This window comes from Mustelus asterias, chromosome 11 (genome assembly GCF_964213995.1).
Source record: "Mustelus asterias chromosome 11, sMusAst1.hap1.1, whole genome shotgun sequence".
Lineage (NCBI taxonomy): Eukaryota > Metazoa > Chordata > Chondrichthyes > Carcharhiniformes > Triakidae > Mustelus > Mustelus asterias.
In genome coordinates, this window is record NC_135811.1 from 34,589,595 (window position 1) to 34,614,021 (window position 24,427).

The 24,427-nt window shown below is 41.8% G+C and overlaps 1 protein-coding gene across 1 annotated transcript in view; it reads right to left on the reverse strand.

The window, feature by feature from the left end:
* The window catches only part of adam12a (ADAM metallopeptidase domain 12a), a 347,620-nt gene that overhangs the window by 280,397 nt on the left and 42,796 nt on the right, over window positions 1–24,427 (reverse strand). The window contains exon 2 of the mRNA XM_078223418.1: window positions 11,761–11,894. Within this exon, the coding sequence (XP_078079544.1) occupies window positions 11,761–11,894 (134 nt within the window). The remainder of the gene's footprint in view (window positions 1–11,760; window positions 11,895–24,427) is intronic.

Sequence of the window (24,427 nt, forward strand, 5' to 3'; positions counted from 1 at the left end):
CCCCCACAGCTTACCTCCTGGACTTGCAGAATTCCACAAGCTGTTCTGTCTGGAGACAATACACATCTCTTTAACCTGTGTTGAGTGCTCCCTCCACCCACATTGTCTGTACATTTAAGACCTGGCTGGCTGTAGAGATTTGCATTCTAATCAGTATTCTGTAATTTGATTTCTGTGTCTGTTTGCACTGTTTGAGAACGGATATCCACTCCATCTGACGAAGGAGCTCTGTTCCGAAAGCTTATGATATTTGCTACCAAATAAACCTGTTGGACTTTAACCTGGTGTTGTGAGACTTCTTACTGAGCTCCAGCTGTAGACAGTGGCTTTATTCGTCCTTCCGCCTTCTGGGGCCGGCACAGTAAACTCACCTGTCACAGGTTGTGTGTTTGTCCTGTCTACTTAGCTCAACCATTGTATTTAAACTGCTGCTTCTGACTAAACTACTCTTAAATCACTTATGAGTTCCACCCTCTTTTGGAGTAACCTGTGATATCCAAATTCACACCTTGCACTCTGCAGCAATAATGTAACGTGACAGACTGAAAACACTGAGGTGCCTCATAATGTTACATTCCAGCTGATAACTAACCTGCAACAATCAGATGGTGCTCCCATCTGAAAGTGTGTACTTGCCACCTCCCTTGTACCAGTAAACTGAATAAGTGCCTTAAAGAAAGAAGTGAAGCCTAAAGGTGCAGGTTACATTATCTTCATGAAAATGAGATGAAAACGCAAAAGTTTGTCTATTTAAGCCGTTCCATAAATCTTCCAAAGTTGGTTCCAGAAGATAAAAAATGATGAAACGCATTAATGCCCGCCACAGTCAAAGAATCTAATAGAAGGTCTCTGAAAATTAAACCCAGTGACAAACAACAGTATTCAGAATTGGAAAGTGGAGAATACAGCAGATGAAAAAGCAACAGCTGCCAAATAGCATTCATGTAGATAAGTCATTTAAAAATGAGCACAATATAAATTAAACTGAAAAAGGCCAAAATAACACTTGAAATACCAGGTCCTATTCCACCTTGGGATTGCAATTCCTCTGTATCCTATAGGAGCATTCATCATGGCCATCTCCCATAAGGACTACAAATAGTCTGCCCAAAAATGATTTACTGACTGTCAGCTACTTGATAGAAAGCATGGGAAAGTACAGACAGTAGCATTACATGCTGGATGAACAGAAAAGGCTGAAGCTTCTCATCTGGAGCAGGGCTGAAGTGTGGCTGGTGGTTTTAAGAATGACGTGTGGCACCTGGATCAGAGATTCCCACCCCATTTCTGACGCTGGTAATTTGTATTGGCCTGAGAAAGGCGGTGGGCCAGCAGTCAGGTCCTGCTGCCTTGACATTGCTGGCACCATTGTGGATGTAGGCATTTTAGAACTGCTGCAATTTTGATGGGAGAGAGAAGGTTTCATCGATGACATAAATCAAGCCAGCAGAATGGTGTCATGCGCCATAGGTGGGCCATAGTTTGGAGGTGGGAACCATGTGAAAAGTCAATAAAATAGGTGTTGCCTATTTCACGTATCATTATGCAACTGGTGAGAGGAAAAGAGTTCAGTTTGTCTGTCTCTCTCCTGTCCATAACAGTAAGTGACCACTAAATAATGTGGTTACCAGGTGGTTACTCCTGTCAATCAGCAAGCTGTAACGTGAAAGAACAGTATTGTAAAAGTGGAGGAAGTCTTCAGACATTAAATTATCCACTGGGTAACCTGCTCTTCTACATTGTAAAATTTTGTTAAGGTTAGCCCAGGCTAAAATCCAGACCTGATTGTGTAAGTGTCTCCATTGTTTTCCGTTTTGCCCATGAGGGTCCGCACAGACATCTGTTTGGCTGTTTCAAAGTTTTGACAGGTTGATATGGCTGTTTGATGTCAGTTGTTGGCTGAATTCAAAGGTTGAAATGAACTATGTTCAGGAGGATTTGTTTGCACAATTGTTCACATGTCATTTTGAATGTTTGGCTGCCTTTCAAACTACTCACTGATTCTACTCAGAAAGGGTTGTTTACATTCTAGCGGAACATGAGCATATACATTTTGACAGATGTAGTAGCTTCTGAAAAGTATAATCATTTTAAGTGACTATTCAAGTAATGTTTGTTTATTTTGACATATTTATGAGCATTAAAAGACTTCCAAATGTTATTATAGGGCTTGTGAGTTATGTCTGCAATCGATATGGTTGAGTGGACCGAGGAATAGGGATAAGGGGAGGATGAAGCATGCAAGTTAGGTTGAAGTGGGTAAAGGAATTTGAAGGGGTAAAGAAGGATGAGATGTGTAAGTGGGTTTCTGGGAGATGTTAGATGGGGGGGGCTCAAACTAATCTGCAGAACCTGGCTGATGTCTCAGTGAATGGAAGCAGGCCTTTAACCTAGCTGTTTCAGCATTGACCTGCCTCTGCCTCAGCCTCAAGCCTGGCTACTCTAGGCCATGTCCATCTTCGCCTGATGAAAATCCTGGCCACACTCCTGGGTGGAAGACGGGATCATGACATCAGTAAATTCCCCAACTCCCAATTCACCTCAAACATGAAAATCTAGTCCAAGGTCTCTGAACAGGTCTCCAGACAGAAAGAAAACAGAGAAACACCGTGACCATGCAACCTCACCATGAAAATGAGCCCAACCATTGGCCCACCTGAATTGTCCCATCACTGTACTGAACAGGAATAACACAAGTGAAAAACAAACATTAAACCAGAAGCCTTAACAGTCCATCCCTCCGTGAGTAAAAGCAAACAATGAAACTGTCCCCCCGCCCCCCCCCCCCCAATGAAGCAGAAAATTTATACAAAGCAACTTTGTGTGAAGAGAGAGACTGGAAGTTGAACTGAACAAAGAGAAAGACCGTAAGTAGAGTGGGATAGAGAGAGAACTCGGGTGGAGTGCAGTAAAGAGCCAGATCGGGGCAGAGTGGGATAAAGAGAGTGATGGATAGTGAGTCTGTGGGTTGGAGTTAAGGGAGGCAGTAGGAGTCCTGCCCACCAGTTATTGAGTCACTTCCTTTCGGGATGGTCCGCTAAATTATTTATCCCTCAGGCACATAACTGGGAAACCTTTCTGGGATCAAGGTCCCCCGGGGCAGTAGGCCCGCCTGCGAGCCAATTAGAGACTGGTAGATCCACTAATCAACTGCACTGCCATAGAGGCAGTGGCTGCTACTGGTATGCTACCCATTGAAGAGCTAGCACTGTCGTTGGATCCCAGGCCACAGGTGAGTGATGGGGGAGGGAGGGAGCGTTGCAGGGTGGGGGCTGCGGGCCAGAGAGTGATTGGCAGCAAGGGCAGGTTAGTGAATCTCAGCTGGCATCACCACCTCCCACCCCACCATCAAGCCACCCACCCACACTTCCTAATGCTGGGTGCCTCTATCAGGCACTGAGTGCCTTTGAATGACTGACATCCCATAAACCCTCAAGCAGCCCCACATGGGGTTAATACCAGTGGTGGTGGGATTAGGCCCTTAAGTGGGCAGAATGCCTTCAGGGATGAGGAACTTCAGTTGCATGATAGATTGGTGGAGCTGAGATTGTTCTCCTTAGAGAATAGATTTGATAGTGATGTTCTAAAATCATGAAAAGTCTAGACAAAGTAATCCCATTGGTGTAAGGTCAAGAACCAGAGGATTGATTTAGGATCATTGGCAAAAGATCCAACAGTTTCACAATAAAAAAAAACACTTTCAGAGCAATGTACAGCTTGAGAGTGTGTTGGGGGCCAAATTTAATCATGATTTTCACAAAGGAATTGGATAAGCGCCTAAGGAGAAACAAATGGCAGGGTTACAGGGAAAGGGCAGGCAGTGGGATTGGCCAAGTTGACCTTACAGAGAGCTGGCACAGACCCAAATGGTCAAATGACCTTTCTTGTGCTGCAACCAATCTACGATTCTATGATAACTGCCACAAGTGCATAAGCATTGGTGAGGCCACACCTGGAGTATTGTGTGCAGTTTTGGTGTCCTTATCTGAGGAAGGATGTCCTTGCTATAGAGGGAGTACAGGAACGTCTACCAGGCTAATTCCTGGGATGTCAGGTGTCATAGGATGAGAGACTAAGTCGCTTAGGATTGTACTCATCGGAGTTTAGAAGAGTGAGAGGGGATTTCATAGAAACTTATAAAATTTTAACAGGATTAAACAGAGTAGATTCAGAAAGAATGTTCCCGATAGTGGGGGAGTCCAGAACTCAGGGTCATTGTTTGAGGATAAGGGGTTAACCTTTTAGAACTGAGGCGAGGAGAAATTTTTTCACCCAGAGGATGGTGAATGTGTGGAATTCATTACCACAAGAAGTAGTTGGGGCCAAAATGCTGTGTGATTTCAAGAAGAAATTAGATATAGCTCTTGGGGCTAGAGGGATCAAGGGATATGGGGGTGGGGTGGGGGGGGGGGGGGGGGGGGGGGGGGGGGGTGGAAGTCAGGATATTGAATTCGATGATCAGCCATGATCATAATGAATGGCAGAGCAGGCTTGAAGGCCCAAATGGCCTACTTCTGTTTCTAGTTTCTATGTCAACCTTCTGTCCCCCCACCTTACCCCGATAAAAAAAAGTTGCAAGATAAAATGATAATCTGCCCCCCCCATAAATAAGCAGAAAAGCTGGAAATGTATCCAAACCCTCTCGAGGGAAAACAGATTATGGACTTGCCCTTCTCTCTCTTTTTCCCTCTACTTTTTCCCCTCACTCTTCTGCCTTCCATTCTCCCATCTACCTCCTTTCCCCTTCCCAGGCCAATTCAATTATCCCCTAACCTCTAACCCAGCTTGGTTAAAACAGAGCTAGGTCTGAAGTCTCTGTGATCAATACTGTGATCAATCAGACTGACTAGTACAACATGTACAATACTGTTTTAAACAGTGAAAGAAGAGTGGTAGTGCTTGCATTTCAAACACAAATTAGTATAGTATGTGTTAAAAATGTACTTGAATAGTGACTATAATCAATAAAATTTCTGTGTATTATCAATGTATAAAATTAACACAACTTTTAAAATATATAATTAGGTCCCAAAGTCACAAAATAGATCATAAAATCATACCATTTTACAGAACAGAATGAGGCCAGTTTACCTCTTCTCTGCTCCAATTTCTCTGAGTTTTCTCTTTCTTCTTTCATATACTTCATTTTCAAATACTTCTATTGCATCAAATGTTAAATTTATATCTGCCAAAGTTAGAGGTCTTAAAACAGGGATTCGATATCTGGGCACATTCAATCAATGATGTTGATGGAGTAGTTCAGAAGCTGGTAAACCGAATTAATTTCCAGGTTTTCCCACTCTCCTCCCACCAACTTTGTGGCAGAAGTAGCGGGTGTGGAACATCGATCCGGGAATCTGTTCTTCCTAATTCTCAAGTGATGGGTGACATACAATATATCCACTGATCTGCCTATTTTCCATCACCTGTTGGCAGGTGGTGGAGCGGAGTTTTAAAAACAAAAAGCTTACATTTTAAAGTGAGTGAAAGCTCAGACAATGGCTCTGGCAATCTATATGTAATAGTAGGCTTGTGGAAGCCAATCTTCCCCCTCAACTTCTGCTCCAGTGAAGCTGGCAATCTGGCCACGGTGATGTGGATGATCAGTATTTCAGACATCTCTGTGATCTACCACTCCAAAGATGCACCACAATTTCACACATGTGGAAAATAGAGGCCCATGTATCACTGAACAATTAAACCATGTTCTTTGGCCCTGTGCAACAGTCACAACATTTTAAAATTAACATATTTTTAAAAAATAAACTATGCGAGATCATTGATCTTCATATAATAGTGCAGATTAATTCATTGGAATTGCTAATGATCTTAACTGGGCCTCAAACATAGAACATTAGATTTTTTAAAAACCCCAGCATTTTGGTAAGATACTTATTCCCGTTTTGGAATAACACCAAAGGTCAGCAGAGAATTAAATGTCATTGTTTGCACTACCTGGCATCCTTTCATCACTTTCTATTTGTACCTACATTTTCACTGAAATTGGAAAGAATGAATTCTATTCATAATACATTTCATGTGAATACATATCCAAAGATAAAAGAACGGGAAAGCCTTTTCTGCTTATTGATATAGATAGCTAAATGCAGGATGTTCCTGCACAGTCACACAGCTTATTATCTCTGATGGATGGAACTGATACACTTCCTATTAGGTCACATTGCAAATTAGTTGTATTATTGGTTGCCTGTGCAATCAACCATGATACTTTCACACAAACCCATCAATTACATGTCACTTCACATTGAATTTCGCACCTAATTCCAGGGATCATTGCATTGAATATAGGTCCTGAGATTCGGATAAATATATAATATATATGGAGTATTTTTTTTATCATGCTTTTGTGAATTGTTGCAATTCTTCCTTTGTGAAACTACTTTAAAAAGTGCTGCTATAGAGTCCTAAACCCATCCCAAATTTCTTGAAGTGTGTACAACAGTGCTTTTCCTCCTGTGATGATAGTAGCACAATTGATATATATATATATATATTTGTTTATTTTATGCTTAAGGGGAATGTTTAAAAATTCAGCTTTATTCTACAAGCAGTCAGTACATCTGGAAAACATTTAGCTCAGATGTTGGGAGAGCAGGATAATTACTCAGTTCAGCTAGAAATTTCTCACTTTGATTGAGCTAATGGACTTCTGTTTACACAAAAGATTCTTTGGAGAAGCTGATTTACAGGGTCATGTGATGGTGGCTGGAATTTTACCATCCCACCTGCCACGGGAATCGAAGCGGACCATGGAAAGGTCCACTGACTTCAGGCGGCATTTTACAGTTTTGGGACAAGCAAAGCTGTGAAATCCCGCCTGATGTGTTTTTTGTTTGTCGAGCTGAGTCTGTAGCAGAGAGAAACAGCTTTGTAGTTCTGGCTGGGAATTGTTTGAAGATAGAGGCTTCCCCAAGCTGCTCTGAAACTCATTTTCTTTTTGAAAGCTTCAAGACTGATTATAGCAAGTATATTCACAGTTGCTAATTGTATTCATTGTAGTATTTAAGTCTGTAAGAGGAATCTTGCTTATTTGGAATGAGAACAGTTACAAGCTAGAAAGTAAACTTGCTTTATTTCATTTTTAAATATTGTTCGACCGTTAATAGTTAAGCTGCTTCATTTGTTTTCATACTGAAACTATGTTATTAAATAAAGTTTGCTTTACTATAAAAAATCCCTAATTGTCAATGGAATTAATCCTGGAGCAAAACATCCTATCCTCACATTTATGCCAAAATAGAAAACCTTTTGGGGTTTGGTCTGGCATCCTAACGTAACTTGGGATTCTGGTCCAACACGCTGGTCCAACACTTCAAACTGTTGCTCTGCAACATTCCAAAGATTTTCCATTAGACCATAAGACATAGGAGCAGAATTAGGCCACTCAGCCCATCGAGTCTGCTGCGCCATTCAATCATGGCTGATTTTTTTTCTCATCCCTATTCTCCTGCCTTTTCCCCATAACCCCTGATCCCCTTATTAGTCAAGAACCTATCTATCTCTGTCTTAAAGGCACTCAATGACCTGGCCTCCACAGCCTTCTGTGGCAAAGAGTTCCACAGATTCACCACTCTCTGGCTGAAGAAATTCCTCTTCATCTCTGTTTTAAAGGATTGTCCCTTTAGTCTGAGGTTGTGCCCTCTGGTTCTAGTTTTTCCTACTAGTGGAAACATCCTCTCCACGTCCACTCCATCCAGGCCTCGCTGTATCCTGTAGGTTTCAATAAGATCCCACCTCATCCTTCTAAACTCCAATGAGTACAGACACAGAGTCCTTAACCATTCCTCATACGACAAGCTCTTAATTCCAGGGATCATTGTTGTGAATGTTTTACGTTAACTGCTAATTGACATCTCCAATCCACTTTCACATGGTAAAACACATTACACCAGGTGCTTTTACAGTCTTAAGCAAGAGTCAAGATGGAGGTGGTCAATGTTATGGAGGTAGAAGTGTATGAAGATGGAGTTGGAGGATTAGCTTTAGGATGCCAGGTTGGGAGAGCTTGGTTTTGCACGAGACAGGAGCCAGGAGCAGCTGGAGTCAATGACAAAATTATAACAGTTGTGGTGAGGGAAAAGACAATGGGCAGGATGCAAATTCTGCAGTCCCGTCTGTGCCGATTCCCACTACGTGCAGAACCGGAAAATCCCGGCCATTGTTTTCAATCTTGCCAATTTTCATTTGGAAGGAAGTGCAGTTCATCCAAATCAAGCACGCTGACAACAGAGAGTCAACAAGGGGAATCTAGGTAAGTTATGGTGATGGAGAGCTGGGTGCCACTTCCATACATGTGTAAGCTGGCCCTATGCCTACCAAAAGGCAGCTTCCACATTTATGCAGACAACACCCACTTCTACCTCTCCACCACCAGAGAGGATTAAGAATGGAACCTTGGGAAACAGTAATAATGGAGAAGCCAGTGCTGATGATAGTTTGTTGTAAATCAGAGATGTCTAAATTACGATTGCAAATGGCTAAAGTAGCCCACAAAGCCAGCGTTTTTGCAGAACAGGGCAGAAAATCCAAATGGTCAAATCAAGCTGAAGCAGATGGTTTGTAATCTAGCTTCGAAAGCAATTCTTCCATGTGTACTTCTGAAGTTGATATTGCAACTCGTTGTATGTAGTCCATGTGGGTGCATGGTAACACAGCCATGAAAGAAATATGTTTGGACATTCCTGCTGCAAATGTTATTAATCATTGTGATCATTATAAACCATCCCACTCAGTCAGTGTGATAATGAATAAATAGGAATGGTCATAAGAATACAAGAAAAATATAAAATGGCCTCCTTCTACCGGTGCAGTAACCTGTCCATTTTTCCGTTACTGCCAAATGGTTTCTGTTCTGTTGAAAAACATGAAATTAACAGTATAATTCCAGTATAACTGATGATAAACATTCACCCTCACTTCTGCAGAATTACTGGGCAGAGCCAGTAAACATCATCAACCGTAACCTGATAATCTCACAACTGACCTGGGTGATGAAGCCTCGGGTTCATGGAAACCTTTCATGGAAAGTCTGGACAACCCTCAACCACTTGAGGACAGGCCAGGGAAGATGTGGCCATTTGCTCCACAGATGGAACATAAGGAACAGCTGAAATTGTGACTGTGGCCATCCAGGGCAGATCATTGCTCGCATACTGAACTTCTGCCCAATCCTGGTGTCATCACGAGCATTCTCACTTCGCCAGCCAAAGCCATTGGATAGATTGTTCACCTCAAATTCAATTCAACTCAGTATTACAAGTATAGACACACAAAATGCAGGAACTGGAGTAGGAGGTTCAACCTGGCAAGTCTGATCCTTCAGTCAATTAGATCATGGTGCATCTGCATCAAACTCCTTCTATCCATTTTGGTTCCCTTACCCTTACCATAACCCTTAATAACTTTGCTTAACAAAAATCTAATAACGTCAGTTTTGAAATTCTCCATTGGCCTATCTGGGAGTTCCAAATTTCCACGACTCTTTGTACTATGAAGTGTTCCAGCCACCAGGCTCCGAGTCCAAGCAGTAAAAACCCATTAAAACACCTTGATAAGATCACCTTATTTGTCTTCGCTATTCAAGGGAATATAAGTCTAGTTGAGAATTGAAGCCTAGTTCTAATTTTGAGGTTATGCCCTCTTGTTCCCACCAGATGAAACAGATTGACTTCTCTATCCTAACAGATCCTTTAGTTATCTTAAACATCCAAATTATTATTCTTATTCGTATGGCTGCAGAAACAGTTTGAATTTGAGGTGAACAATCTATCCAATGGCTTTGGCTGGCGCAGTGTGAATGCTCGTGAAGACACCAGGGATGGGCAGAAGTTCAGTATGCGAGCAATGGTCTGCCCTAGGTGGCCACAGTCACAATTTGAGCTGTTCCTTATGTTCCATCTGTGGAGCAAATGGCCACATCTTCCCTGGCCTGTCCTCAAGTGGTTGCGGGTTGTCCAGACTTTCCATGAAAGGTTGAAACCCGAGGCTTCATCACCCAGGTCAGTTGTGAGACTATCAGATTGCGGTTGATGATGTTCACAGTCAGCCAGGAGATGAGCAATCGAGAGGTAGGGATGTCGTCTGCTTGTGGGATGTGGAGTGTGTTCCAGAAGTCCTGTGTCAATGGCAGTGCTTTGTCAGCTGTCCAGAAGATAACCGAACCCCAGCCACCGGGCTCCCAGTCCAAGCAGTAAAAACCCATTAAAACACCTTGATAAGATCACCTTATTTATCTTCTCTATTCAAGGGAATATAAGTCTAGTTTATGCAACCAGTTCACATAATTGAACACTATTGCCCATAACCATTCCGGTGAAGCTGAGCTGCTCCCCGCCAAGCGCAATCTAATTTTCCTGAGGTATGTTGCCCAGAACTGGATGAGATTTATACTGCTGTAACATAGCTTCCACCCTTGCAACTCCAGCCCTTTTAAGAAAAGGATGTATATACTGGTAGCTTTGCTGTTTATTTTTTGTCTCTGAAAACTAGCTTTTAGTAATTTCTGTATTTGGACCCCTAAATCTCTCTGTTCTTAGTCTTTCACCATTTAGAAAATACTCTATTCTATTTTTCTTAGGACCAAAGTGGATGACATCACACTTTACCACACTGAGCTCCATCTATCATGTTTTGCTCTCTCATTTTTAATCTATCAAAATTCTTGTGCAACTTTCTGCTCTGACCTACATTATTTACTGTGCCACCACCAAACTTAGATACAAGACTCTCTGGGGGAGAAATTCATTTGTGTAGTGCTGCTTACACAGGCTATTGTTGGATCCCATGGCAGGCAGCACCACAGGCTGTTCCCTGAGCAGCTCAGATGGTGTTCTTCACTGATATCAATGTAGTTAACAGCCCTTGGCACTACCTGCCCTTGAAGAACTGATGCAAGTCTGTGCTTTACTGTGCCAAACCTCCCCCCCCCCCCCGCCCAACCTATTCCTTCATCCAAATAATTTATAAATACAATGAAAAGCTAAAGCTCCAGTACAGATCCCTGAAGGACATCACTTGTTACATCCTGAATAACAATTATGTCAAAACAAAATGCATACATGATCACAAAATCTGAACATAGTTCTGGCTATATAGTGTAAACCATGTTGGAATTCTTTTTGGATGTTTAATAAAATGTGCATTCTATCAGTGTAGCACTAAACTTAGATTGGTAATAGATAAACACTGGTGAGCCCAGAGAAAAAAAATACAGCTGTCGATAGCTGACAACAAACTTCATGTTAATCAAATGTGATTTACTTTTCCAACGACAAGTTCACATTCATTAACCTCAGTCTATCAGGCACTGGTCTTGATTATATAATTATAAGTAGGGATGTCAAGATCCTTATGTCAGAAGACATTATCCGCTGGAAAATAATAAGTAACAGTGAAAATAATGAATGGATTGAGCAGCAGTTCTGAGCCTGGAGTTCATTGTAAGCTTGCTGAGGTAAATTTGCTGAGGTCACATTTGGCTGCATGCTGTCCCCTGTGAAAAGTATTGAACATTAATATATTGCCATTACTGCAAATTGTAGGACTTTTTTTCCAAAAGCTACGATTTGTTTTGCCCTACTGAAAACCAGAAACACAAAACAATGTGAAGGACATTAGAAAGATATTAAAAGTACCTGGTAACGATTATGCTTACTGAGTTCAAGTACGAATAATAATTCATGTAGAATTAGGCACAGGTCACTTTTGCACATTAGAAACAGGAAAAATAAAGATGCTGACCTTTCCATGAAGGTTGCTAGATTGTTTCTGGTGATCTCCATCCAGGAGGTAAGGAACTACTCGTTCATATTGTTGCAGCTGCTTTAGATGGTCCTGTTGCCTAGGCGATGACAATTTACTGGACAAAATATTGCCTGTAAATACATCATTGTTATTAAAGATCAGGAAATGGACCATGTTTCCACACGTACTTTATTGTGGCAAATTGTTTATGTGTCAGGAGTGAAAAATATAAGGTTACACCTTGTAGCCAGAGGTACGGTGCAGCATATTAAGCCATATCAAGTCCCTTTCAACAAAGATCCTCCCCAACTTAGAGTAAAATCAGCAATACTTCACATTTTCCCCAAATAAGTCCAAGTTCTAGCATGCAACTCAGGAGATGCGATCCCATTTTCTGTAAGGAACCTTTGAAGGTTTTTGAACATTATCAGCAAGGATCTTTTCTTGTGCCAGTGTAATAATTTTTAGACTGGCACTGTATATTATAATAGGGAAATGCTGTATCATTGAGTTATAAGATAAAGTTTGCTATGTCGGATGTACCAGGCTCTTGCACTTCCCCACAGAAAGAAAGACTAACTTGAAGGGAGAAACACAAAATGTCAGACATTGGGTAGCAGGAATCAGAACCAATGGCTGTCCACTTGCCTTTAAAACAGACCTAATCTCTGTCATAATCAGAAAATAACAATCATCACCAAACAAATGGAAATAAAAAATATATGAAAAGATCGGTTGATCATTTGACACCATTATTATTACTATTGGCATTATATAAAATATAAATAGGTTCTTCAACCCATTAGCCACACTAATGATGAATTCAATCAACTCTCTCATTGTGGGGACCAGTTGGAACATCAGGTTGTGGTAGAGTCACTTCCCTATTAGATCTCAATTAAAAATGAATTATGATTGACCTAAATGGCAATCAATAATGTTGTAGAATCTAATTTCTCTTTTGCAGAGATTATGTCCCTTAATCCTTCTAATTACAAATAGGGGAAAAAAGAACTTACTTCTGGGAATACAGTAATGGATTGAAATGAGGCTGGTATTACTTGGCATTTGCACAATTTAAAACATTCAGATAGCATCACACTTCACAAAGGTAAACATTGCATACTTCCAACATACTTGAATCTTAAGATTGTGCCAATATTAACTCCCAGCTTTCATTCATCTAATTCCGTCTTTAAAATTCCTTATGGGCTCTACATCAATGATATTTTATGGCAATTCTACATCCTAATCGCCCTTTGTATAAACATTTTTTCCAGCCTCCCTTTTAGTTCAATGCTGTCATTATTTTAGATGTGTGCCCTATTCACTATCGTTTAGTTGACGAGTGGAAACAAGTTATTCTCATCTAATTTCCTTTTCTTAACCCTTCTACCAGATCATTCCTTAACCTTTGTTCTTTAACCTATGTTCGAGCGAAAATAAGCTTACCATTTCACGTTCTTTTCATTGTTGTAATCCTTCATCCCAATAAATATCTTCTGCACTTTGATTTTGTGTACCTCCTACAACACTCCATCGAACTGAAGCACCCCCCCCCTCCCACCCGATTAAGTTAAAATACAAGTTCAACATTATCTTCTTTCATTAGTATTCTTTCCCTCCAGACACAAGAGCCAAGATTCCAGGTGTCCTTTTGTTTTGTTGTCTTGCTATCTTTAATGCCCAGTGTGTCTGCACACCAAGTTCACATTGCTCCATCACAGCTTTTAAAATCCTACAACTTAAAGTGTGTTTTCTTTCCCTAGTCTTCCAAAGTGCATGATTTTGCATTTTACACTGAACTGCATCTCTAACCTATTTATTTAACCAGTTAGCCCATTTATATCCTCCTTTACTCTTCCACAATACTCAAAATAATTTATCATATTACGCACAAATTTGAATAATGTTTCATAAGTTAATTCCCAAACTTAACAAATGTGAACATTTATCTAATAACATCGGATAAAAGCAAATTACTGCAGATGCTGGAATCTGAAACCAAAAGAGAAAATGCTGGAAAATCTCAGCAGGTCTGGCAGCATCTGTAAGGAGAGAAAAGAGCTGACATTTCGAGTCCAGATGACTGTCAAAGCTCAGCTTTGACAAAGGGTCATCTGGACTTGAAACGTCAGCTCTTTTCTCTCCTTACAGATGTTGCCAGATCTGCTGAGATTTTGCAGCATTTTCTCTTGTGGTATTAATAACATTATTGAGTTCAATTCAATGCTTGAAAAAGAGAAATGCAAAACAGATACTAAGATCCTTGATAATGGGGTGAGTTATAGATGGTCAATAGTAAACTGGAAAAATCTTTTAATGAGAAATATGCAGGGTGGTATGGTGGTGCTGTTGTTAGCATTACTGTCTCACAGCTCCACGAACCTGGGTTCAATTCCAGCCTTGGGTTACTGCCTGTGTGGAGTTTGCATGTTCTCCCTGTGTCTGTGTGGGGTTCCTCTGGGTGCTCTGGTTTCCTTGCACAGTCCAAAAATGTGCAGGTTAGGTGGATTGGCCATGCTAAATTGCCACTTAGTGTCCCAAGATGTGTAGGTTAGGTGGATTAGCCATGGTAAATGTGTGGGGTTACAGATATAGGGTGAGGGAGAGAAAACCTTGGTAAAGTACTCTGTCAGATAGCTGGTGCAGACTCGATGGGCTGAATGGCCTCTTCTACACTGTATGGATTCTATGAAGATCAGTGGGAGATGGGAAAATTTATAATTCACAACCGGTTTATACGCTGAACGGGCAAGAGCAATATTTGCGCCATGGATAACTAAAAAAAGTAAGGGATAACATAAAACTGAAAGGGAAAGCATACTGAAATTCAGAAAGGTAGCATAGTGGGAAAAAAGATAGAAAGCACAGCAAAGACTGGCAAAACAGATAGCAAGGGCTGCAAAAATGGATCTTGAAAAGAAAATTGCAGGGAATATCAAAATCAATGCAAACATTTTTACAATTATGTTAGGGAAAAGAGGATGGTTTGGTGCAATGTGTCCCCTTAAAAAACGATAACAGTGTAATTGTGAATGAAAATAAGGAAATGGTGGACATGTGGAATAATTTATTTGCATCAGTATTTACACAAGAGGAGGGGATTGGTGTGTTGGAGATCCCAAGAAATGTTGAATCAGGGACTCACCAAAATTAACATAAACAAAATGATAGTAATGAAGAAAATAATGGCGTGATTTGTGACAAATTTGCAGGACCAGACTTGAAAACCACAGTTTTAAAGGAAGTAGGTTATATACATTATAGGCAGTCAAGCTATCATCTTCCAAAATTCTCTCAATTTGGAAATTGCTCCTTCTGAGAGGAAAATTGTGTATTCACTTCGCCATTTCAGAAAGAAACAGGAAAATCAGGGAATTATAGTCAGCCAAACATCTGTTGTCAGGAAATTACTAGAGTCTAAAATTCAGAACAGTGAGAATAAACACGTCAAAATTTTCACCTGATCAGATAGACAGAATGAGCTTCTGGATTAATCGTCTAGCAGTAATACCACTAGGCCATCGTCCCCCTGCGATGGTTGAGCAGTAGGAAACAAGGGTAAGGATAATGGGATGAACATGACCAGTGGTGTCCTCCAAGGAGCTGCATTGAGGTCACCACATTTATTAATGATTTAGATGGACAGAAAGTCACGCACAGATGAATATTTCCCCATGACACAAAGCTGCAGTATTGTAAGTAATGTACATGCAAGCATATAATTACAAAGAGGCATTGATAGATTAAAAGGATAGGTAAAACTGTGGCAAATGGATTTCAATGCAGGCAAATGGTAGCTATTCCACATTGGACGCAAAAAGAACAGGGTACTTCCTAAATGGTGAAAAACTAGAAACAGTGGAGGCCCAAATAGACTTGGGGTTCCAGACAAACAGCTCATTAAAATGTAATGAACAGGTACAGAAAATCAAAAAGGCTAATACATTGCTGTCCTTTATATACGGAGGACCAGAATACAAGTGGGTAGAAGTCATGCTTTAGTTACACAAAGCCCTGGGTAGAACTCACTTGGAGCGCTCCGGCTGTTCTGGGCATTAGATTATAGGAAGGATATACTGACCTTGTAGAGGGTGTAACATAGGTTAATCAGAATGACACCAGGAATCCGTGGATTACATTACAAACTGATATTATATTAACTAGGGTCTATTCCTTGAAATTTAAGAAGGCTATGGGGTGATTTGATCAAAGATTTCAAGACATTAAGTGGAACAGATAGAGAGAAACTGTTTCTGCTTATTGCCGGGAGGGTGGGGCGAGTGGAGTTCAAGGAACAAGAGGGCATAATCTCAAAATTATAACAAAGACTCTGAGGAGTGAAATTCGGAAGCAATTCTACACTCAAAAGATGATAGAGATTTGGAAGTCTCCCACAAATGGCAATTGATACTAGGTAAACAGTAAACTTGAAATCAAAGATTGACAGATTCTCATTATCCAAAGATATTTATAGATATGAGGTGAACATGAATATAGACAGTTAGGTTGCAGATCAGCCAAGGTTAGTGAATGATGGAACCAGTTCAAGGGACTAAATGTCCTATTCCAAATGTGCCATAAAGGAACCAAATGGGATCCTGGACTTTCTAGATAAAGGCAGAGAGTACAAAAGCAAGGAAGATATGCTAAATCTTTAAATCACTGGTTAATCTCAGCTGGAAAACTGATCAATTCTGGGCACCACACTTTAAGAAGGAAGTCAAGGTCTTCAGAGGGTCCAAAGAAAATTGATCTAAATTATACCAGGGTGAGGAACTTTGGTTTGTGGAGAGACTGGGGATTCTGGGATAGGCCTCCTTAGAACAGAGAAGGTTAAGAGATAATTTGGAGGAGTTTTGACAGGACAAATAAGGGGAAGTTGTTCCCACTGTTGGAAGGGGCAGTAACAAATGGACACAGATTGATGCCAAATGAAAAATTACTCAGAAAGGAAAGGATGAGATTTTCAGTTTGTTTCAATGCAATGTTGTTGAAACCTGGAATACATTACTTGAAAGGGCGGTGAAAGCAGATTTAGTAACAGTTCAAAAGGGAATTGGATAAATGCAGCCCATACCACTACATCAGCCACATTTACCTTGGGCAGTTGCCTATATCATGCAAATTATGCTAATTACAAAGACATTGCTTGTAACACTTGAAACGTGCTGACTATTTTAGACAGATGGAAGTCTAACAGTGGTCAGCACTGCTGTGTTATTGGAGTTTGTGGCCAAAGAGAAGGGAGGTGGAAGTTTTGTCACAAAATATTATTAATCTAGCCTGTATAACCTCCTCTTTTACACTGTACATTACACAGGATGGAAGTTCTTACAGTCATAGAAATCATAGAATCATAGAAATCATAGAAACCCTACAGTGCAGAAGGAGGCCATTCGGCCCATCGAGTCTGCACCGACCACAATCCCACCCAGACCCTACCCCCACATATTTACCCTCTAATCCCTCTAACCTACGCATCCCAGGACTCTAAGGGGCAGTTTTTAACCTGGCCAATCAACCTAATCCGCACATCTTTGGACTGTGGGAGGAAACCGGAGCACCCGGAGGAAACCCACGCAGACACGAGGAGAATGTGCAAACTCCACACAGACAGTGACCCGAGCCGGGAATCGAACCCGGGACCCTGGAGCTGTGAAGCAGCAGTGCTAACCACTGTGCTACCGTGCCGCCCATATAGAGAATATATATGGCCCATATATGGAGAAGCTATTACAAGTATTACTGCTACAATACTGTCATTTAGAAGTGGTTCCAGTTAGGTTCAGTGAAGAGGGGTTGGCAAGTTCTTTCAAGTCTGGAGAAAAAACAACAAAGCATTTTTAATTTAAAATGAATTTACAACAGATAAGATTTTCAATCATTGCTGAACGGCACTGTTTGATACTGCTTTTGTATTGAATTGATTAGCTCAAAGTATAACAAAGTTTAATCTACAACAAAGGCATGCAACACACTTTGATATCTCTCACAGTTTGCCATCCGCTTCTCATTGCAGGTAATTCTTATTCGCGCTAATGCATTAACTATATGTTTTTTTGGCTTGAAAAGGAAAGATTTTGCAGAAGTGTGGAAAAAAAGCCTATGTGGGACTATAATTGGACATCTCATTCAAGGAGCAGCCACAAGTACAATTATGCTGATGGCTTCTTAGATCCTTTGAGACGCTATTATTTATGCACTCACCAAGGCTCCTCACACAATATCTTCCAAACCCAAGACCATCTAGAAGGACATGGGCAGACACATGGGGAACTTCCAGATGATGGTGTTCCCTCCATGTCACTCACCATCCTGACTTGGAAATATATCGCCGTTCCTTCACTGTCACTGGGTCAAAATCTTGGAACTTGGGTTTAAAATGTATTTATTGTAACTTTTATTTAACCCCAAAAGTTATAAAGGGAGGTACTGTTCACTTAGCTTTGTTTATCCAAATTCCAATGTTTTATACTTTAAAAATACAGGCCAATGGCAGAATGTTGAATCCCTTTCTTTGTGGCAAAGATATCAGAGCAGTTACAACAGAACAACTCTAGAAACAAAAAACCTTGTCTTAGATAGCTACAAGCCAGATTTTTCATGTTGAGAGCAATCCAAAACTAATCCCAATGCTGCCATCTCTTCCAATAGTTTTATATCCATATCACAAATATAGTGCTTTAGCTGAGAATTCATTAGAAGGATCTGAGCTTTTTAGTCAAAAAGGGTGGAATATTGTAGCCATCAATTATTTATGCAGGAGAGCAGATGTTTAATTGAGATATCCTAGTGCAAAGGTAAGCATCTCCTTTTAAGAACAAATGTATTAATGCCAATTCAAATACACTGAAGTAAACTACAGCTTCTTACAAAGAAGAATCAACATTAATCATATTTAAGAGCCAATTGTTCCTGTTTTAATGTCTGCTATCCAATATTTATCTGCAATATAAGTGCCATTGCATAAAATGTAGCTTGGCTAAATTGACATGTCTATAAAGATATTGCGCTGAATTTAATACCAGAGGCAGTAGACCTGATGGCAGGCCAAAAAGCCTAGTCACAGACAATTCTGGGAACCCCAACATGATCAATGCCCATCAGGCAATTAATTGCCTATTGTTGGGGTTCCCATCCCTTTAAAGGCAGCGATCCCACCTCCAAAAGCTGCCAGCTAATTGGAGGGCTGGCAACTCTACAGTCCCAACAGTGCCATTGGAGATGATGGCCACTGCTGGGGCTGCAGTCAATCAGGACACAGTGCAGAATCGGCCCTTAAATGGAGATAAGTGCAACTTGCCTCACCAGAGCTACTCAGGCATGCCCCCAGCAAGAGGCTGAGTGTTGCTGAGGAAGTCGCAGGGTGCCTGTTAAGGGGATCCCCCAGTCCCCTGAGCCCACAGAGAGGTTGCCAGATTTTACTTGTAGAATGTGAACAGTGATGGGAAGAGACCCTAAAGTTGCCCTTGATTGGTCACTTAAGTTCTTCAACTGGCCTCTCGGTGAAAAGGCCATTCTCGATCTTCCCCAACCTAGATTGTATCGTGTGGACTGGAATTTTCCGCCCCGCTTTTGGCAGGTGGAAATGGCGGCAGGGGTGGAAAATCCAGCAGGAGTCCCAAAACAGCTTTCACACCGGCGGGATTTCCTCGCTAGATTGTCCCCGTTCCCCCACAAATGATGTAATAGGGCTCCCGCCATGCAATGTTTTAATCTGATTATTTTAATGTAATCAGTATGATTAGCGGGCTTCCCTGCTCTATTATTCCCCAATGTTAGGACATCCTAACATATCCTAGGATGTCACATCAGTGGGGTTTACAACAGCTTTTCTGAAACAGGAACCTGGTGAATAGCCCCTGCTGGAGGCACAATGCCGGGGATGGGGGAGGCCATGTCCAGGCAGTACCTTGGCATTGCTTGCGCACTGCCAAATGACAGTAAGAGGGCTACTGTTGGGGAGGTTTTCTTGGGGGGTGGAGGTGGGAGATAGGTCAGCATGTCCGTGGGAAAGGATTCTCTGGAAGAAGAGGGGTCCTGTGTCATGAAGGGGGGTGGATTCTTCTTTTGATTCTTTTTTTAAGATGGAGGCGCCCTTTTAAAGTGATGCCCCAATCTCCTGAAAGCTGAGGTTGCTGGCAGGACAGGCTCTGATGTCGTGGGACCCGCCTCCAGCATTTTTATTCAGGAGTGTTTAAAAATTCAGCGGGAAAGGCGAGCAGCACAGCCGACGGGCTGCACACTGCTTTTCTGGCTGAGACAACACTGAAAAATAAATGGAAAATTCCGTATGGTGTCAGAACGGCAGCACCCAGTCCACACCCCTCCACACATCTGACTCTACAACAACACCCTCCCCACCTCCCAACCTCAACTGCTGTGCCAGATTAAATTCTGACAACTGTCTGGTATAATTTATGAATTTTATGCTTAATTATGATACAAGGAAAGTAAAAAGTTACCCAATAAATAATGCATTGTCTTCTAACATAGCTACTCTCCCTTAAGTCTTATTAACATCACATCTGTATAAGAAGAGTATTTAATGCATGATACCAGAAGGTATTAGATCAATGTCTTTAGCTGTCTGGTGTCATAAAATTAGCTGTACAGGAATACCCTAACCACAAATCTCTACTCATTTCTAAACACAAGGGTACAATATAAAATGTTATATTTGTCTTCCTAGTAAAGAACTAAATGTTCCAGAGGTTCTCTTTTTAGGAATAATAACCTCGGCCGTTGAATTTTGGAAACACAAGGTAAAAATCTGGTTTTATTTTTATTGATATAAATCACTTTTGAAAAAGTTACAAAAACCTTAACATAATAATGTCTTACTCCAAAATCCCATATTTATGCAATGGCTTCAAATTATGTCTAAATTTGTGCACGCTTTCAGCACTTTGTGTTTCTAAGCAAACATGTATCACATCGGTACAGTAAATGGAAATGTGTATTTTCCATCATTTTAATTACAAACAGGGCAACAGAAGCACAAAACAGTTGGAGATCTTTCACAAATAGAGAAATAAAAATCAAAAGTGGTTGTATAATTGTGTGCAAAACAAAGGGCCGACGTTTGGTATCAACAAATCAATAAAGCATCCAATTATGCTAAAATGGCAAGTTTTTGTTAAAGACAAGGTGGTCACTATAAAACACTTAGATTTAAACCTCAGTGTTCCATTGCAGTCAGAAAATTATATTGTTGACATACTGATACACACCAAGCAACTATTCTATTAAAGACATGTTCCTGGACCTAAGAATGACAAGAATACATGGGCCAAAATTTTCACCACCACAGAGAGCCTCTCTGTTACAGTGAAGATGGCAAAAGTGGCCGGAAATTGTACATCTTGCCTCCAGAAACAGCAATTCCCATTTACAACGGGGTGGGGATGGGGGTGTGCTTTTTGCATGCTCATTTTACAGAGCCTTTTAAATAATCGGCTGCCTCCACTGAAGTGGGATTTTGATAGCCTTGGAGTGTCAAACCTGAAGTGTGCAGATTGGACCTGGATGTGTTTAGCTATGATGCCGAGGTGCCGGCGTTGGTCTGGGGTAAGCACAGTAAGAAGTCTCACAACACCAGGTTAAAGTCCAACAGATTTATTGGGAGCACTAGCTTTTGGAGCCCCAAGCCCCTTCTTCAAGTGAGTGAGGACTCGTGTTCACAAACAGGGCATATAAAGACACAAACTCAATTTACAAGATAATGAGTGGAATGCGAGTCTTTACAGGTAATCAAGTCTTAAAGTTTCAGACAATGCGAGTGGAGAGAGGGTTAAGCACAGGTTAAAGAAATGTGTATTGTCTCCAGCCAGGACAGTTAGTGAGATTTTGCAAGCCCAGGCAAGTCGTGGGGGTTGCAGATAGTGTGACATGAACCCAAGATCCCGGTTGAGGCCATCCTCATGTGTGTGGAACTTGGCTATCAGTCTCTGCTCAGCGATTCTGCGTTGTCGTGTGTCGTGAAGGCCGCCTTGGAGAATGCTTACCCGAAGATCAGAGGCTGAATGCCTGTGACTGCTGAAGTGTTCCACGATTGGAAGGGAACACTCCTGCCTGGTGATTGTTGAGCGGTGTTCATTCATTCGTTGTCGTAGCGTCTGCATGGTCTCACCAATGTACAATGCCTCGGGACATCCTTTCCTGCAGCGTATCAGGTAGACAACGTTGGCCGAGTTGCAAGTGTATGTACTGTGTACCTGGTGGATGGTGTTCTCACTTGAGATGATGGCATCCGTGTCGATGATCCAGAACGTCTTGCAGAGGTTGCTGTGGCAGGGTTGTGTGATGTCGTGGTCACTGTTCTCCTGAAGGCTGGGTAGTTTGCTGCGGACAATGGTCTGTTTAAGGTTGTGCGGTTGTTTGAAGGCAAGAAGTGAGGGTGTGGGGATGGCCTCAGCAAGATGTTCGTCTTCATTGATGACATGTTGAAGGCTCTGGAGAAGATGTTGTAGTTTCTCCGTTCCGGGGAAGTACTGGACGACGAAGGGTACTCTGTCCGCCGTGTCCCGTGTTTGTTTTCTGAGGAGGCCGGTGCGGTTTTTCACGGTGGCACGTCGGAACTGTCAATCGATGAGTCGAAAGCCATATCCTGTTCTTATGAGGGCATCTTTCAGCGTCTGTTGCGATCCTCCTCATCTGAGCAGATCCTGTGTATACGGAGGGATCAACCGGGATCTTGGGTTCATGTCACACTATCTGTAACCCCCACGACTTGCCTGGGCTTGCAAAATCTCACTAACTGTCCTAACTGGAAACAATACACATTTCTTTAACCTATGCTTAACCCTCTCTCCACTCGCATTGTCTGAAAGTTTAAGACTTGATTACCTGTAAAGACTCGCATTCCACCCATTATCTTGTAAATTGAGTTTGTGTCTTTACATGCCCTGTTTGTGAACACGAGTCCTCACTCACCTGAAGAAGGGGCTTGGGGCTCCGAAAGCTAGTGCTCCCAACAAATCTGTTGGACTTTAACCTGGTGTTGTGAGACTTCTTACTGTGTTTAGCTAGCCAGGGTACCCTTTGGGATCTGGTCCGTGGACATCCTTGGGAGAGGTAAGGTGACCTTTGAAATTGTAGAAAATAGTCATAAATGTCTGAGGAAATTGTGGAGGCATTGGTGGTGATCTTTCAGGAACCACTGGAGGCAGGGAGGGTACCAGAGGACTGGAAAGTAGCTAATGTAACACCGCTGTTTAAGAAGGGAGGGAGGCAGCAGACAGGAAATTATAGGCCGGTTAGCCTGACTTCAATCATTGGAAGATTTTAGAGTCCATTATTAAAGATGAGATCGCAGAGTATTTGGAAGTGCATGCTAAAGTAGGACTGAGTCAGCACAGCTTTGTCAAGGGGAGGTCATGTCTGACAAATCTGTTAGAGTTCTTTGAGGAGGTAACAAGGAAGTTAGATAAATGAGAGCCAGTGGACGTGATTTATTTAGATTTCCAGAAGGCCTTTGACAAGGTGCTGCACAGGAGACTGTTAAATAAGTTAAGTGCTCATGGTGTTAAGGGTAAGATCCTGACATAGATAGAGGCTTGGTTGACTGGCAGAAGGCAGAGAGTGGGTATAAAGGGGTCTTTCTCAGGATGGCAGCCGGTGACTAGTTGTGTGCCTCAGGTGTCAGTGCTGAGACCACAACTTTTCACAATATACATTAACGGTTTGGAGGAAGGAACTGAAGGCACTGTTGCTAAGTTTGCAGATGATATAAAGATATGTAGAGGGACAGGTAGTATTGAGGAAGCGGGGGGCTGCAGAAGGACTTGGGCAGGTTAGGACAGTGGGCAAAGAAGTGGCAGATGGAATACAATGTGGAAAAGTGTGAGGTTATGCACTTTGGAAGGAGGAATGGAGGCATAGACTATTTTCTAAATGGGGAAATGCTTGGGAAATCAGAAGCACAAAGGGATTTGGGAGTCATTGTTCAAGATTCTCTTAAGGTTAACGTGCAGGTTCAGTCGGCAGCTAGAAAGGCAAATGCAATGTTAGCATTCATGTCGCAAGGGCTAGAATACAAGAGCAGGGATGTACTTCTGAGGCTGTATAAGACTCTGGTCAGACCCCATTTAGAGTATTGTGAGCTGTTTTGGGCCCTGTATCTAAGGAAGGATGTGCTGGCCTTGGAAAGGGTCCAGAGGAGGTTCACAAGAATGATCCCTGGAATAAAGAGCTTGTCGTATGAGAAATGGTTGATGACTCTGGGTCTGTACTCGTTGAAGCTTAGAAGGATGAGGGGGGATCTTATTGAAACTTACAGGATACTGTGAGGCCTGGATAGAGTGGACGTGGAGTGGATGTTTCCACCAGTAGGAAAAACTAGAACCAGAGGGCACAACCTCAGGCTAAAGGGACAATCCTTTAAAACAGGGATGAGGAGGAATTTCTTCAGCCAGAGAGTGGTTAACCTGTTGAACTCTTTGCCGTAGAAGGCAGTGGAGGCCAGGTCATTGAGTGTCTTTAAAACAGAGATAGATAGGTTCTTGATTGAGAAGGGGATCAGAGGTTATGGGGAAAAGGCAGGAGAATGGGGATAAGAAAAAAAATCAGCCATGATTGAATGGCGGAGCAGACTCGATGGACCGAGTGGCCTAATTCTGCTCCTCTGTCTTATGGTCTTATTACCGTCAAGCTCATT